The following is a 16,432-nucleotide window of genomic DNA, read 5'->3' as shown; positions in this document are numbered from 1 at the left end:
GAGTTGTAACGTATTGGGAGTGCGCATGAAGAAAGAAAACGGAAAGGAGAATGAACGCTATACCAACGCGCTGGGCTAGGAGTACCAAGATGCGTTTGTGCAGAGGGGCAAAAGGTACTTTGATGTATCCCTCGTATCGTGCTCCATTTGTGTATGTGTATGCTGTGGCTGAACCTTGCAGCCGCGCCGCTGTTCGGTGCGTTCAACTCGCCGTTCACGCGGCAGCTTCGGTGACTGCGCCTGAAGCAGAGTTTTTTTTTCGAATGTTTCTGAAAGCAGAATCATTACCGCCTCTTGCACCTCACTCAGCGATATTTGTATTGCTCCCACCTCTCTCGTCCTTCATACGCCCTGTGCTTCATCGCTCACTTGAGGCACACGTACACGCAAACACAGGTCATAAAGAGTCCACTAGCGCCCCTCACTCATACGTAGTGATGGACGATCCAAAGCAAACGCTCTACATCAGAGGACTACCGGACAAGTCGTCCGCCAACGAAGTCCGACGTGCCCTTTATCTGTACTGCACCCAGTTTGGCCCAGTGAAGGCGGTTCTGTACAGCAAGTCGAAAGAGTTCTACGGCCAGGCATTTGTAGTGTTTACGGACGTTGGCACGGCCACAACAGCTCGCCGCTCGCTGCACGATCGCATGTTCTACGGCCGCCGAATCCAGGCCTTTTACGCGCACAAGCAAGCATTTTGCGTCGCACCCGGTGAGCGTCGCCGCCGCGATCTGGCACGCGAGAAGAAGCGTTTGCGTACGTTGCAGAAGAAAGAGTAATGTGGCACCTTGGAGAGCGCATGCATTTCCTTGAGGGAAAGGGGAACGGTGCCACGCTGCGCGGCCACACAAAGCCTCTGCACCATTGTTCGTGTTCGATTGGCGGGGCAGACACTGCTCGAGCTGATGGTGTGACTCTCATGCGCTGGCGTGGCGATAATGGCGCAGAATGTGGCCCGCTGCCACTGCTGAATTGTCAACCTCTGTCGTTGCCGTTGGGGCGATGAAAAAGCGTAATCTGGCCAGCGGCTGAGGGCGCGTCTGTGAATCGACAGCTCTGGCAATCATGCCACTTCCACGGGCAGCACTGCCAACAAAGTACGTTACCCGGTGCGCACAAGTTTGCGTTCCCGCCTTTCGAGTTGCAGCGCGGTCCACTTGACCAGCAGACTCTCCTCCTTTCATGCCTCCCTCTCTCTCACTCCCTGCAGATATGAGCGTACCTGCACACCCTTTCCTTTCTCATCTTTACCTCGACTGGTTCACGTGTAACGCCTTCTCTATTGTCTTCGACTCGTGCTTTTTTGGAAAGGCCGTTCTGCACTAGTTGCGCGCATCTGTCAGGGTTCTCTCCACCTTTTTTTTTGATGGGGAGTGCGGCGCGTTTGTTGTGGTTTGTTTTGCACCTCGCGGAATGGGCTCTCTCGACTCAACTTCGCATCTGCAGCATGGCCGAGACCATGGCCTCTCTGTAGCAGATCCAGTGGAGCGCTTTGCGCAAGCACTCGAACAGTTTGTGTGGCAGGCAGCCACGTCTTCACTCCATAACAATCAAGCAATGAATGCGCATCTCAGTAACCGTCTGCCTTGCAGCATACCGTCTTGCCGCTGCAGCAGAACGTCCGTGAGCTGCATGCAAATAGCGCACTCACTGCAGAGTGCTTTGAGAGCGGTAGCACCGTGCACTTGCGGCCCGCGTGGTGACAGCGTGACAGAAGCCGGGCTGTATCTTCTCCGTCTCACTTGTGTGTTAGAGCAGCGAGTTTTGGAAGCCATGCAGCACGACATGGAGAACTCCATGGAAAACGAAGCAACGCTGCCATTACGTGAGGTCCAAGCAGCGGTGGCGAGTAGCAGCCCAGGGGTGGGAAAGCAGTACTCTGACACAAGCACCATCCGCTGCCGAGGACGGTGTTACACAGTTCCGGAGACGTCCCTCTCTATGCCGTCCTCCACGCAGTCCGTCGACGCTCTGCAGACAAAGCCAACGACAAGCCCCTCGCCTACGGAAGGGGAGACCGTGTGCGATCTTGTGCGCTACCACGCTGAGCTGACGCTGGGGCTGCAGCAGAGCATGCTTTGGTTTATATCTCAACTCGACTCCAGCCTTCTGACCTCTTCCCAGGAGGATGGCGGGGTCTGCGGTGTTTTGACTCATCCACGCGCTGCGCAGCTACAATGGATGTTTCTCGACGCCGTCGTGCAATTCGTCACGCACCTCCAACAGCGGTGGAGCGAGGGTACAGCCTCTACCGGATCTGTTGAGGCGGTTGGCGAGGCGTCTGTGGTGCTGAATCGGCTTGCGCAGGCTGCACAGGAGCTCCGGCACCCCTCACACTCCCGACAGCTGCAGGTGTTTGAGCTTTCTGAAAGGGGGATAGCACGCCGGAGTCCGCCACCGTTCGCCTCGTGGCGGTCTGACTCATCTGCGATGCGTGCTTTTGGAGGCACAAGCCCACTACTGTGCAACACCTCTCCTCGAGCGGCGACAAGCGCGCCAAATGCAATCAACGAGTGCCTGGGTGTTGCCGGCGCCGACTACTCTGCAAAGCTCATCGCTCAGCAGCTTTGGTGTGCCCAGCAGCTGCTGTCTCAGCGTTTTCCAGGGTACGCTGCCACGTGGGAGGTTCTCGAGGGGGCTCGTTTTTTTGTAGAGTCGGCCCGCAGCCCCACGCCAACGGTGCCCCGCAGCGACAGTTCCCAGCAGGTCGCTACACAGGTAGCGGCGCCATCGCCGGTAACTGTCGTCGATCTCAACTGCACGCAGTCCAGTTCGCATGGCGGGTGCACACCACCACCGTGCGTTGTTGAAACGCAGCGAAAGTGTGAGCGACCACACGACCTACAGCGAGAGCTGAGACTCCCTTCCAGAGGTCTGACGTTCATTGAGGAACAGGCAGCGGACGTGACCGATGATGCTTCCACTGCAATGAAAGGCGCCACAGCTTCCAGGAATGGCTTCCTCACTGAATCGCCTGGTGCCCCGCCGACACCTCCGGCGCCACCTTTATTACTACCAGTCGCCCGGTGCGCTCTGTGGGACAACTTCTTAGCATCGAAAAGCTTCCCACCATCCGCGCTGCTGCTTGCGATCCGGAATCTGGCAGCCGGCACAATCTCATTGCAGCCAGAAGACATTGTTCAGCATGCATAGTCGGGGCATTCCTCTGTGAGGTTTCAGCGAGCAGGCCAGCAGTAAAGCCATCAAAGAAGGATCTTCTTCGTGATTAACGCAGTGAGTCGGAGCCGTGCCGTAAGATGGTCGGTGCGCTTGGCTCCGCATTTGTCCACGGCGACGCTCACAGCAGCCGACACTGAAGAGCGCGACTGTTGATACTTTTAGTGTTCAATCACGAAGGGAGCATAGCCCAAAGCACGCCGCCTTGCACCAGTGGCGGCTTCTAAAGGTAATGTTGAAACGTTTTGTGTTGGTCCTGCCAGGCAGTGCAGACATTGTTGACTGACCACTGTCTGATAGATTGTCCTCATCCAATTCGTCTCCCTTACGCATAACCAGACACCTCTCGCTTCTCTTCCCGTCCTTTATTATTATTTGTTTTTCCTCTTGCTCCACCCACCATGTCTTGCGCATACTCACCCCTCCCCTTATCCACGTACGAGTGCTCTGTGCACCGTGTGTGTGAGATAACAGGAACTGAGCTGAACAGCAAGTAAGGATGACGGGCTCAGAAGGGAAAGGGAGCATTGGCTTTGGTTGATAGTTTCTCCCGTTTTGCGTTTTGTTTCATTAGATGCTGCTCCTGTTTTCTCCGCTTCACCTTCCACGCTCTCCGCTCTTGCTTCGGCTACAGTATAGACCGATCAACATTCTTGCGTGAGAGTGCAAGAGGGAGGGGGGGGCTAATGCACCGGATCTCTCATCGTCACAACATCACCTCTTTCTATTCCTCTCGCATGGGTGTGCATTTCTTCTTTTGCTTCACTTTGTGCTCCCAACTCACTGATGATGCCAGCAACCTTAGTGCGTGGCATCCAGAGTCCAGTACCCAATCTATGGGGCGGACTCGCGGTGCCGGCCTACACGTCTGGGTCGGCACTGTGCCGCGGAGACTTATAGCCATGATCAAGTTTGTACGGGCTCAACGTGAGTCGTGCCGACGTTTGAACAACAATACTCATCCCTCTGTTTCTTTGTTTTTTCTGCCGTTTTTGCTGTGTTGCCTCGATGTTGAGCGTGATCCTGGACCTAGCCTGCACTGCACGCAGTGGGGTTGCAGTGTGCTGAACGACGCCAGACGGCGTTGACCGGCCCGGCTCCTTTATGAATCCTCGATGCCAGGCTGAATTTCGCAAGAGACGCAGTCCACCACCACAGGCCGGTAGGGGATTCGCTCTCCCCGGTTTTTGGCATTTCGGTGTAGCGAGAGGAAAGAAGCTTGGCTGTCGCGTTTCCGTGCTCGTACACTAGAACATGCGCGCAGGTGTGGGCCCTCCCCCTGTTCCCAAGGATGAAGTTGAAGCAGAGGTGCACTGGCTTTGCTGAGGTGACCCTGCTAACCGCATAAACCCTCACGTACGGCGATACACCTAAACGTGACCTCGTCGCACGGGAAGTTCTCTCGATGAGGTGCCAGGTGACGTCGCTCGCAGTCTTCACGCTGTCGCAGTGGAGGCCAGCTCGCGCCGCCCGATACGGGATACGAAACGATGACCCGACCGGGCCCGGGCCACTCCTGCACGATTGTCTCAATGACAAATGCTTGGCGTGCGCGGGCGGTAACGACACCTCGGCATCGCACACCGCAGATGGGGCCACGGGTACGCCACCCTGGCGCTCGACTGCCTCATTTGTAAATGGGATGCCGCCACGACAACGCGGTCCAGTTAGCTGCCCGACATGGGAGATATGGCCCGGCGCCGCCAGTGATGGCTAGCGCCGAATCGTACTCCTTCCAGGAAGCAAACTGGGAATTTTATTGCAACCCTATTGCGAAATCGATCCGCGAAGAGCGTGCGTGCCACAGCAGCACAGAAACGAAGACGCGCGAGCTTCAGAGCGCCGCGCTGGCCCCGACTGCCACGGCAGCCCGAAAGCGCACCAGGGAGCGGATGCGAATCGCCCATGCAATCACACACATCACAGATACACAGCACACACACACACACACACGTAGAACCGCAAAGTATCCCGCAAGGATAGCGCCGAATTCGCGACTACTGCCAACAACAATCAGGAAGGTGATCCCTTCTAGTGAAGCTGTTCAACGGCGGCTTTAGACGCCATAGCTGACGCGATTGAAGGCAGCTCTTGGGAAAGCACCTGCGCGTCGCTCGAGTACCGCCCTCCCTCGGACATGCTCATCAAAAAGCCGGCCCTGAAGATGGACGCAGTCCTGCAACCCCCTCACCCCCAGCGATCCTTGATTATGGGCGCGCATCCATGGCCCCCGCGCACTACACACACCGGCGGTGAGAGAGGGCGTCCGCCATGTGAGCGCGCAAGAGCAGACCAGCGTATTGCGTAAGGTGTGCCAGCAGAAGCCGAGCCGGAATCCGGAAGCCTCTTCCCGCGCCCCTGCTACGTGGAAAAAGGGGGGCGCCTTTCGCCCTTCCTGAAGTTTCCTACGCCCGATGGTGGACCCGCGCCCCGCCGTCCCGCGGCGCTGGCCAGCGATCTGCGCAAGCCGCCCGGAAGAATGGTCTCGCGACGACTGCGCGAGCATGTGTGGGACAGGCTCCGAGCACAGCCGTCTGGCCTCCGCCCTCGCGGCTCCACTTTGGACTCCCTAGATTCGCTCCCCCGCGGCGCGGCCTAGCGCCAGCCACACACCAAGGTGGGCACGGCGCTTGCGGACCACGCCCGCGCGTTCGGCCCGGCAGGTCAGGGCGTTGCCGTCACGGCCCTGGGGAAGTTCAATGTAGGCCCGCGTCTTCCCCGCTGGATCCTGAATTTCCCAGACGGTCGTCGTGCCTGCGCTCGCCTCCGCCAGAGGAAATCCGAGACGGCCAGGCTACCATGCGGGGCCCCAGGGGGACCAGCCCGAGGACCCCTTCATCACTGCCGTGGGCCCGCTGAGCCCGGAGCCCAGCAAGACACCCCGGCCTGCACCGCGCCTTCTTTTGCCGGTGACACCACACACCCCGCGCCCCCACCAGACAAGGGGGTCATGCGGGCCACGCCGCGGCCCGCCCTCTTGAAGGCGCGGCGCTGGACGCTGCAGCGCCCACGGTGCTGGGCGCGCCCTCCACCCTCAAAACGGGACGCGCACCCTTTGGCGCGCGACACCAACACCAGCCGCAACCCCCGCCGCACGCCCGCACTTACAAGGGGATCGGCGCCCCTGCCTTCTCGGCGTGGGCTTCCCGCCAACGCGCGGCGTTGGCCAACACGTTTCAGAAGCCGTCGAAGTAGCTACCGTTCGGCTTGCGAAGCTCGAGGCGGTGTGCTCGCACGAATGGCGCCCGTCAAGGGGTCTTCACCGTTCTTTGTGCATGGTGCGGGTGGACCAAAAGCTGCTCTACGGCGCCGCCGTGCGGCGAGGGGGCGCCGGAAAAGGCGGCATGACCCTCCTTTGCCCTCGCGCCAAAGCGGCCGCACCCGCCCTCACCCCCGCACACTGACGCGAGCGGGCTACCCTGCGCACTTGGCGCGGGAGGTGTACACACCGGGCCGCGGCGTTGCCACAGGGGTTCGGCAGCCCTCGTGCGGGCATGCAGGCGCCAGCCCTTTTGGAGCTTCGCACGCACACGGCATCTTTCGTCGGCAGCGGTCGTGCTGAGCGGGCTGCCCCCGTCGGGCGTCTGAGGCTGGTACCCTGTGCCCCTTTCAGGGCGACAAGCCGTGACCTTTTCGCGCTCAGGCAGATGCTTGCCCGCGGCCTCCCCCTCAGCACACCCACGCCTGGGAAAGGCGGGCGGATGTAGGGGAGGGGACAAAAGGCCCCTGCCGCTGCAGACGCATAGCGGCGTCCCGGCTGTTGCGGCGCGTGCGGGCAGGCCATCCACACACGCCCCCACCCCCGGCGATATCGACGGAAATGGAAGATGATGGGGACCATCCCCCGACAACGACGTCGCCCGGAAACATGCCCTGAAGCGCCGAGATGCGGGCGCTGCCGTGCGCGGCTGGCGTGGTGCATCGCACCAAAACAAAGCGCGCGGGCGTGAGAAGCGCACGGCGGACGGACGGAAAAGGCGCGAGCGTCTTTGCGCCAGTCAACCTCAAAGTGCGTGCGTGCGAGGCGTGCGGCGCCCTCTGCGTCCGGCCGGGTGGGCCGATGTGGCGCAGACGCCGGAAGCATGACGAGGACACCCCGGGCCGCACCGTCGGGTGCCCCGGCCTCAAGTGCGGGGGGTCCCCGCGCCATGTTGTGGGATGCCGCGGCTTGGGGCGGCTCGGGGGGGGTGCTGTGGGCGGGCTCCCTCCCCGCGCATGCCGGCCACATGCGCCTTGGCCACCCCTCGCCGACCGCCCGGCGGACGCGATTGCTTTCGTTCTCGAGCAGAACCCTGAATGCGACCCGCTGGGATCAGAGCATGCGGCGGCGCCAGGTTCGTGCGGCGCCAATCGCGCAGCGCGTGTCCCGGCAAGGGGCGGGGCAGGACAGGAAAGGCCGGGTGGACGCATGACCCGCACAGAGGGGCAGACGGCGTGTCCTAGGCGACAAGGCTTTAGCCGCGGCAAAAGAGAGGCAGACGAGCCGTGGTTGTGCATGCGTATGCAGGTTGTCTGAGGCGGGGTCCCGAATAGGCGTGCGGAAAAAAGGTGTGCTCTCTCAATGCCCGCATGAGTTGTTTTTTCTTTGTATTTAGTGGCTGCTGTTGTTTTCCTCCTCTTTCTTGTCGAAAGCAACTCCCTGTGTCCGAGTTGCGAGAAAGTAGAATAAGATGTTCGCTATCACGGTGCGCCTGCGGCTGCTCTCGTCCTCCCTGCGCCCTTTCTATTACCTTGCTGCGGCGTTGTGCAGCGTAAGAGCGACTTGTCAGTGACTTTTTCGCCGTCTTGGTGTCTGCCAGTCACTGATGCATGCTTTTGCCTGCCTTTGCTGGCTTCCTCTCTGTTTCTCATACTCGCGCCACACACCTTCCACTGTTCTCTTCGCCGTCGCCACTTCGCGTCATTCGGCCCGATGCCGTGTTGCTGGTTGCACCTATCAACACGCACGCGTGCACACGCCAAAACACAATTATAAGCGCACTCATTCGTCTCCTCCCTCCTTTTCCCCGACACACACATACACACACACACACACGAAATAGTACCCACCATTGACACCACCGCAGCCGAAAGGGGAGAAACCACAGTTTTCTGTGTTCCACACCTTTACCTCTCGTGACAGTCTCGTGTACAATTTTTCGACGCTGCTTCTGTTCTTGTGTTTTCCTAACGTTTTTTTTTTGGGCGTTTAGAGTCGTTTTACGCACACACGCACATCCGCACAGGAACACGAGAGAACAACTGTTGTTCGCGTTCTTCGCCTCTCGACTGGGCTGAGCGACTCCGTCTCACTCTCCCCCGTTTTCTCCACCAAAAAAACTGTGCTAAGCATTGCCTGAAGGCAAGATGTCCGCCTTGCCCAACGGTTCCATTCCAGCCGACTTAGAGAAGTCGATGCTGGAGATCATGCACGATGTCGGTCTCAGTACGCTGAGCAAGAATACTCTGCGCCGGCGTCTGGAGGCCAAGTACAAGATGGACTTTACGCCTCTCACTGCGGAGGTGGACCGGTTAGTGGGCAAGCTGATGACCACCCCTGAGATTCAGCGGGAGCTGGCCAAGATTCAGAAGGAGAAGGAGGACGTCAGCGCCCGCCGCTTGAAGCGTGAGCGCAGCCCCAGCAGCACCAAGAAATCTAAGAAAGACAAGGAAAGTGCGCGCGGGAAGAAGGAGAAAAAACCGGACGACTACCCGAAAGGTGCCCTCTCTCCGTACATTATCTTCGTGAACGAGAATCGCGAGAAGCTAAAGGCGAAGCACCCTGATATGAAGAACACCGATCTCCTTTCAGAGATGGGCAACTTGTGGAAAAAAGCTTCCGAGGAGGAGAAGAGCCGCTATCAGAAGCTCGCAGATGAGGACAAGCTGCGTTACGATCGCGAGATGGCGGCTTACATCGCTCGCGGCGGCGCTGTCTTCAAGCGCGGCGGCAAGAAGGCAAAAAGGGAGAAAAAGGAGAAGGACCCTCAAGCACCGAAGCGTGCTCTGACCGCGTACTTCTTCTTTGCCAGCGACTACCGCGCCAAGCACGCCAACATCCCCGCGAAGCAGCAGATGAGCGAGGCCGGCGCAGCGTGGGGCAAGATGTCTGCAGAGGAGAAGAAGCCGTACGAGGAGCTGGCTGCCAAAGACAAGAAACGTTACGAGGCGGAATGCTCAGGTCGCGGCTCAAAGCCGTCTCAGCCGAAGGCTGCCGACTCTGCGTCGTCGTCTTCGGCAGACTCGAGCAGCAGCGACTCGGATGAGAGCGACTAGACGGGCATGGTGCACAACAGCGGGGATGCCGATCACCGCATCTCTCCTCCTTCCTTCCTCCAAGCTTCTCCGCGGCTTTTCATTTTTGTCTACAGTAGCCCCCAAGTGGGGCAGCCTTTCTTTCAGACATTATTGCAGATGCTAACACCAACCCATAGACAGCACATCCCGAGTGAGGTGGTGGTGTGAGGGATTACGTGGTTGAGAGGTACAGAGAGAACGTGGTAAGTAGGTGCGCAGTAAAGTAACCGGAGCGTCCCTCTTTTTGATTGTGATGCGGCTCTACGTGCACCCAGCCACACACGCACCCCCTCTGCGTTGTGTTGAGGTTCAACCGCGTTCTCCTTTTTCTTCGGTGTGAAGGAAAATGTGCGATGGGGAGCGTGAGCGCTGCGGCGCGGTGACCCCGGAGTGGAGCTGTCGTAGCACCGAACTCGCCCATCTCCGACCCACGCTTTTGCCGTCTGTCTGTTTTCTTCGCCGTGTGCCGTCGAGCACCACGCAGTCCACTCTATAAACGTGTCTTTTTTTTTTGTATGCTCTTGGTGTTCGCTAGAATGCAGACGCGCCCCGTCAGCCACGGCATAGACTCCTCTCCCTACTCGCTCACCTTTCGAGAGTGCCTTGTTGTTTCTCTACCTCTTCCTTCACTTCTCTACCATTCCTCCCCTCTCCGCCGTGGTGGTGTTTGCCTGTACAGACACCTGTGACTCAAGCTGCACGGTGACAGAAGGCTCGACCTCAAAGCAGACGGCATAGATGAAATTGGCCGTCTCGAGGCTTCCTCGCCCCATTTTTTCTTTGTCTTTTCGTCTCGCGATGGACTTGGGCAAAGAGGGTGGTTGCTTGGTCATCCCTCTCGCACCGGTCGTGCCCAGGCGTGCTCGTTTCTCTTACTTCTTTACCGTTACAACGGCGCTTGGTGTGCTGCGGCGTGCGCAGCCAGGGCTAGCGATGGCGGCGTGGAGGGCAGACCCCCCTCCAAAAAAAAAAGAAAATAATAGAAGCGAAGAGTCACGGGTATCGTGAAGGCTATATTTAGCTCAGAAACGATTGCGTAACTTCTTCGCACTCGTCAGGTGGAGATACGGCAGGGCGACTCTAGCAAGGGCAGCGAGAGGGACATCGTTTTAATTTCGTTCTTTGTGTTCCTGTTCTCTTTACTTGCGTTAGCGAGGGGGGGGGGCGGGGCTCCGCGGTCGACACGAGAAGCAGCACGCCTGTGCGACGAAGAGAACAGAAGGGTGGGGGCGGGCGAACGAAAAAAGGACAGGGAGGACGCCGATAGGGAAAGAAAAACTTTTAACACAGTATAGGGCACGACTCTCGACGCGCCGCACTTCCTCGGCTACAATAATAAAAAAGAAAAGCGATGGCAGTAGGTGAGGTGTTGGCAGGTGGGACTTTCCACACGTCACAAGTCAAATTGGTGAAGGTGGGAAGGTAACACGGCTCACCGTGGTCGCCTTCAGAAACGAAATGGTATCGCCACACGAAAAGGCCAAAAGACACTGCTGTGGGGAACGGGACTGGGGCTGTGCGCACTGCAGGTGGGGGCAGCCTCTTCTCCCTTTTCTGCGCCTCGCATGACGTCTCGGCTTGCCTCTGCGCACCTGTGCTCGCCAACGAGGCGCGAACAGGGAAGACGGGGATGGCGAGCGCTCCGCCTCTTTACGCTTACACGGGGAAGCGAAGAAAGCGGGGGTTTGCCACCACTGTCTATGTGCTCTCTCGTACTCCACCGCTCCTGTGCTGTGCTCTTTTCCCCTATTCTCTATTCCACAAGAGGGCTGCTGCGTCGACGTCGCGCGCGCGCACACATACCCACTTTTGTAGGCCCTTCACTGTAAAGCATAGAACACGCTCTGCAAGGGGTAGTTCCAGCAAGTGTCATCGAGAGCGAGGCAGCCGACTCCGTCGTCTTTGCCTCACTAACTTTCATTGCTAGACAAGGACGCGGGCTGAGGCGGCATCTTTGCCTGCAGAGAGGAGCGAGCGGGTGCCTGTGAGATTGAGCGATTCACTGAGGCAATACTACTCTGTGCCCACGAACAGCGCGCCCGTTTTAGACGAACTTAGCGCCCCGCCTGTGCATCGCGCATTGCCGCGGTCTTCCAGCGCACGTGTGCGTGTGTGCGTGCCCGTCACCGACAAGTTAGTCCTGCACAGGAATCCATATACTTTGCCTTTGCTATTTAGAGTGCTTCTTCATCGCGGACCATGTCGTGTGAGCGCATCGACCCAAAGGACTTCCACAGTCCTGCCGCAAACCAGTACACGCTGAACTGCCTGGACGAGTTGGCACGCAGCCCAAAGTTCAAATCCTATGTGCGCCACGTAGAATACAAGGAGCGGTTTTACCTCACATGGTTCCTCGCCCCCTTCACCCTATTCGGCATTCTCTACTATCACCTCAAGATGTTCGGCGAAGAGGGCGTTTCCCTCTTCATGGGCTCGCCGACGAGTTCATTTGCCTCGCTTCCGGCACCGCCTGCAGGAATGGTGTGTGCTACGGTGATCTTACTGCTGTTCGCCGTTCCGTGTATCGTGATCGCGCCTTTTGCGGGCTTCTTTGAGGAGCCACGCCGTTGGCAGTCCCTCATCACACTCGCCTTTCTCACGCTCGTGAACATCGCCGTCGTCTCCTTTGGTGGCAGCCCCTTGCATTATCCGCCGTTTGTGACGACAATGCCTCCTGTGACGGAGCTGATTGTCTCATGGAACCCCGTAGATGTCGCTGCTATCCTTGTCCGTGACATCTTTGTCCGCCGCGCCTTGTGCTTGCAGGGCTTTCTTCTGGCCGGCTACACCGTTGCTTTTTGGCGGAGCCGCTTCTGGGATCGGGTCTGGCATCCTCCGCTGCCATTGGTGACCGTTCCGATCGCCGTCGGTCTTTCAGGGATTGGGTGGTGGGTGGTAGTGCAGAAGGGTGTGCCGTTGTTTTTCACAGCGGATGGCTGCCCCACTCTTGTGGCGGAGGCGCTGTATTGGTCTGCCGTGAAGTCCGATCCTGCCGGCGCCGCAAGCTTGTGCTTTACAGTGGGCAAGGAAATCTACCGGCAAGTCGTAAGGGACGCGGCCTCTCTGTGGCAGCAGCGCCAACTCCCCATGGTGTTGCAGAACCCTTCTGCGTGCATGTCACTCTATCTTGCCACGGCGTCGATGGCGCTCGTCCACGTCTTCGTTCTCCTCGTAAAGCCTGTGGCGGACTTTGTGTTCGGGGTTTTCTTCTTTGTCCTTCCGACGGACCCGACATTGTGGGGCCTCACGCTGATCGGAACAATCGGTGGTGCCGTCACCTTGTGGCGCATGAATGATGGGTTGGTATACACCCCTCACATCGCCGGTCTTTGCGCAGTCGCCTTTTCGCTTTTGCTGAACGGCTTTTTTGCCTAAAGCCGGGTGGGGGGTGCGCGAGAGCCGCTCCTGCTGCTACGCATGAAGTGAGAGAGACAGGCAGAATATGAAGGAACCCGGGGTGGTGGCGGCCACAGGAAGAGGGAGAGGGAGGGGCCAACAGGACTGTTTGCTTTGCGTTTGTGCATGGTTGTCTGACGCGCTACAGTGCGCGTGCGGCCACTCCGTCGTCCCCGCCTTTCCGCTCTCGTGACCGCTCCTCCTTCCATAGCACATGCCCTCCACTCGCCTCCTCCCTCTTTTCCTCCTGTGCCATGTGCAACAAGAGGATCTGGAGAGAGGCGGCAGACCAGATGAAGGCAGACATCAAATACGTGTCCATGCATATGTGCGTGCTGGCGTACGCATACGTCTCCACGCTTCACATTGAGAGACACTCCACGGCAGTAACAACATCAAGGTGAGACGATTGACAAGGAGCAAGTGAATCGGGTCTTTCTTTCTCCAGACTCCGGCCTGTCAGTCACTAACGCAAACTGAAGAGGAGAAAGAGACAACCAACGAATACAGAACATGCGCGGACGTGTGTGTGTGGGGGGGGGGCGTTGCATGCAAATGGGCGGCAGCGGGTAGAAGAATGGAGTAGGAGAGGGGGTGAGGGACACCGTCATCTCAGTGGCCGGCAAATCGCGCTCCACCTTTTCTTTCCCACGGTCTCGGTGTGTGTGTGTGTGTGCGTGCTTGTATGTGTGAGCGTCACCGTACGGCATCATCATTGCATACACCATTGTCTAAGATCACTTGCTGCGTACTGAACTGAGCGAGTGTCACGCCGATTCCGCATCTTCCCGGGCTTCCACGTATTACACCCTCGGCAATTTTCCGTATATATATATATATTAGAGGCACACGTGCTTCTTCAACGCACATGAATCGGCTCTCTTCCTTGCTTTGTCTTTTGCTACCATTCTCTTCTCTCCGTGCGGCTTCCGACGGCGCAGCGGCGATGGACATCCACCCACCCACACCAACTCGCGCGCACTTTTTAGCCACGTAGGCTCACGCTTACAAGCAGAAATCTTTCTCTGGAAGTCAGCGAGGAAGCGGCAACGCTAAATAGGAGAGGCAAAAGTCGTCACAACTTCGACCACGGAGGGCCTAGGAGCGAAGGGAAGCCTTCCGCTAGCACAAAAGCTTGCAGGCAGTCAGGCAGGCAATTGTGCGCGTTCTCACTACCCCCTCCTTCGTTCGGCCTCCACCTTCTTGGCGAATTCGTAAAACTCCACCTTTCATCCACCATCGTGCTCAATGGACAGATTCGGTGCAGGCGCCGCCCTCGTGAGTGTCGGCAGTTCCACCGGTGCCACGTGCCCGGCTGAGGCAAAGTCTCTGAAAGCTGCAGCTGATGGTGACACCACTGGTAGCTCACCCGACTCACGGCCGGCAGCTGGGGAACCGCACCCGGGCGGAGAAGACGAAGCAAGCCTTGCCGACACCTGCGGCTCTGTGGGCAAGGAGGCGGACGACAACGCGGTGACGGGCGACAACGGGGGCGATACCGAGGCTGATGCCGCCGGGGCAGAGGAAGAGGAACTGTCCCCGGAAGAGGACGGGGGACAAGGCGACGAGGACGCCGAGGACGTGGTGGAAGACGTGGGGTATGCGGAGGAAGAGCACGCGGACGAGGAAGAGTACGAGTATGAGCCTGAGGACGCCGTCGCGGACCCGTCTGCCACCGCCTCCTCCTCATCCAAGCCCCTCATGATCACCATAGGCACTCGGCAGTACAAGACCTCTGCTTTTGTGAAGAATCGGGGCCTTTCTTACGTGCCGGGAAAGCTCAAGTCCAACCCGAAGGCCACCTTTCAGCCCTGCACCACCAACGCTCCACACAGCATCCTCGACTGCCAGAAGCTCCACCTTAGCAACCGTGGCGTCCTCGTACGCGATCGGTTCATTCGACTAAACATGCTTGTCGACAACCCTGGCAAACAGGCACTCCTGCGCCACCCGGGGAGGTCGCTGAAAATGCGCATCTGCCGCCGCGATGTGGAGCCGCAGAAGGGCGAGACCCACAACCCAGCTACCTGCTCCGACCTGCATCTTCTGCCCGACATTGTGTTTGTCGGCATTCCCGGACTGAGGACGGCCTACTTCGAGGCTGAGCTGCGCCATAACCTTGCCTTCGGAAAGCTGAAGGAGGAGGCGTGGGAGACGCAGTGCGGGACGTGGTGCCGTGGAACGCGTTCGCACGTGGTCACTACGTGCCGGTTCCTGCACTACAACCGAGGCGACAACTACACCGAGAAGCCGATTCCGCCACACCGGCCGTTGGCTGCCATTCCCGATCTCACGCCGAGCCGCCCTGCACAGGCGACGGACTCGAACAAACGCGCTCGCGGCCGTGGACGCGGCGACCGTGGTGGCCGGGGCCGCGAAAACTGCCGTGGTCGCGGACGTGGTAGTCGTGGGGCGGCAGCGATTCCGCTTCCAGCAGCCTTCGAGCGCGGTTACGTGGCCCCATCTCAGGATAGCGCCCCACAAGCGAGCTCGATCACAACCAGGGCGAGTGGCGCTGAAAATCACGTGAAGTCTCCCCACGATGCGTTAGCTGAGGCAGACTGGATGACCGACAACGGGGACGAGGGCAGCCCGATCGACTACCGGATGCTCAGCGTGCTGCTCGTGCTGCTAGGGGTTTTTGTTTTCTTACTCTCCGTGGCGCTGCACCGGAAGAGTAATCCCGCATCGACAGCACCGTGATACATGAATGATTTTGTGGGATTGTCCAGCGTCTTCCTAAGGTGCGCGTGGGTGCACGTGCTTGTGCGTGTGAGAGCGTGTGTGGTGTGCAGCTGATGGCACACATCTGGACGTTTAAGATTCTTTTTGTGTGTCTAATCGTAATGTTCAAGGGAGATTTGATGCTAGCGCAGGTGCCACGGTGCTTGTGTGCGCTGACATGTGAACACGCACGCTCGCGCCCTCGTGCGCGCACAGGCGGTTCGGTACTTCTGTTCTCGTGTTTCCGCGTAAGTTCAGGACTTTGCTGGCTGCACGTTCTTCTTTCTCTGCGCGGTGCGAAGCGCGCCCTGCTGCTGACGAGGGGCGTTGCGGTGCGACGCAGAGTGCAGAATCGTTTGGCTTCTTGGCGACCTTGATTGTCTTTCTGCTGTCTGCGTGCCTGTCCGCGTAGGCGATCCCTCTTGAAGCGCTTAAGTGCAAGTAGGAGAGGAGGAGGAGCGTTGCTTGCAGCGTGGCTGCCAAGGACATTGTTGCTCATAGCGCGGACAACTGCAGTGCTCGCGTGCGTGAGAAAAGAAAAAAACAGTGCCCACATCGCTGCACGCCCACTCTCGCCCAACTACCCCTTCCAACAAGTGAAGCTTGCACAGCGAGTGGAAACCGCGACTCGCCAAGATCAAACATCCCTTGCAACGTGCCCGCCGACGTGTTCGCAGTCATTACTCCCTCCTGGGAAGTGTGCCTTGCAAATCGGACATAAAAGGACGGTAGAGAGGCGCAGACTCTGCAAATCCTCACCGTCGTGCTCGCCTCGGCTTCTCCTGTTATCCGGCTTTCCGAGCTGTGGGCGTCTCATGGGATGGCGGAGGTCAACAGATAGACCCGCCTGCCTCTT

General features: G+C 58.7%; 5 protein-coding genes across 5 annotated transcripts; all 5 read left to right on the top strand.

Moving 5' to 3' along the window:
- Positions 1 to 437: 437 nt before the first annotated feature.
- Positions 438 to 782, top strand: LINJ_29_0910 (conserved hypothetical protein; the record flags this gene model as incomplete). Its single annotated transcript, XM_001466572.1, has 1 exon — positions 438 to 782. One exon carries the CDS (start codon positions 438 to 440, stop codon positions 780 to 782), a length of 345 nt encoding a protein of 114 aa, XP_001466609.1.
- Positions 783 to 1,776: 994 nt separating this feature from the next.
- Positions 1,777 to 3,156, top strand: LINJ_29_0900 (hypothetical protein, unknown function; the record flags this gene model as incomplete). The annotated part of the gene is made up of 1 exon (XM_003392636.1): positions 1,777 to 3,156. One exon carries the CDS (start codon positions 1,777 to 1,779, stop codon positions 3,154 to 3,156), a length of 1,380 nt encoding a protein of 459 aa, XP_003392684.1.
- Positions 3,157 to 8,526: 5,370 nt separating this feature from the next.
- Positions 8,527 to 9,435, top strand: LINJ_29_0890 (putative high mobility group protein homolog tdp-1; the record flags this gene model as incomplete). The annotated part of the gene is made up of 1 exon (XM_001466571.1): positions 8,527 to 9,435. The coding sequence occupies one exon, from the start codon at positions 8,527 to 8,529 to the stop codon at positions 9,433 to 9,435; it is 909 nt and encodes a 302-aa protein (XP_001466608.1).
- A 2,220-nt stretch (positions 9,436 to 11,655) lies between these two features.
- Positions 11,656 to 12,831, top strand: LINJ_29_0880 (conserved hypothetical protein; the record flags this gene model as incomplete). The annotated part of the gene is made up of 1 exon (XM_001466570.1): positions 11,656 to 12,831. The coding sequence occupies one exon, from the start codon at positions 11,656 to 11,658 to the stop codon at positions 12,829 to 12,831; it is 1,176 nt and encodes a 391-aa protein (XP_001466607.1).
- Positions 12,832 to 14,100: 1,269 nt separating this feature from the next.
- On the top strand, positions 14,101 to 15,555 carry LINJ_29_0870 (conserved hypothetical protein; the record flags this gene model as incomplete). The annotated part of the gene is made up of 1 exon (XM_001466569.1): positions 14,101 to 15,555. The coding sequence occupies one exon, from the start codon at positions 14,101 to 14,103 to the stop codon at positions 15,553 to 15,555; it is 1,455 nt and encodes a 484-aa protein (XP_001466606.1).
- Positions 15,556 to 16,432: the final 877 nt, after the last annotated feature.

This window comes from Leishmania infantum, chromosome 29 (assembly GCF_000002875.2).
Source record: "Leishmania infantum JPCM5 genome chromosome 29".
Classification (NCBI taxonomy): Eukaryota; Euglenozoa; class Kinetoplastea; order Trypanosomatida; family Trypanosomatidae; genus Leishmania; species Leishmania infantum.
Note: the sequence above shows the minus strand (reverse complement) of the source record. Positions and strands in the feature narration are given on the sequence as shown.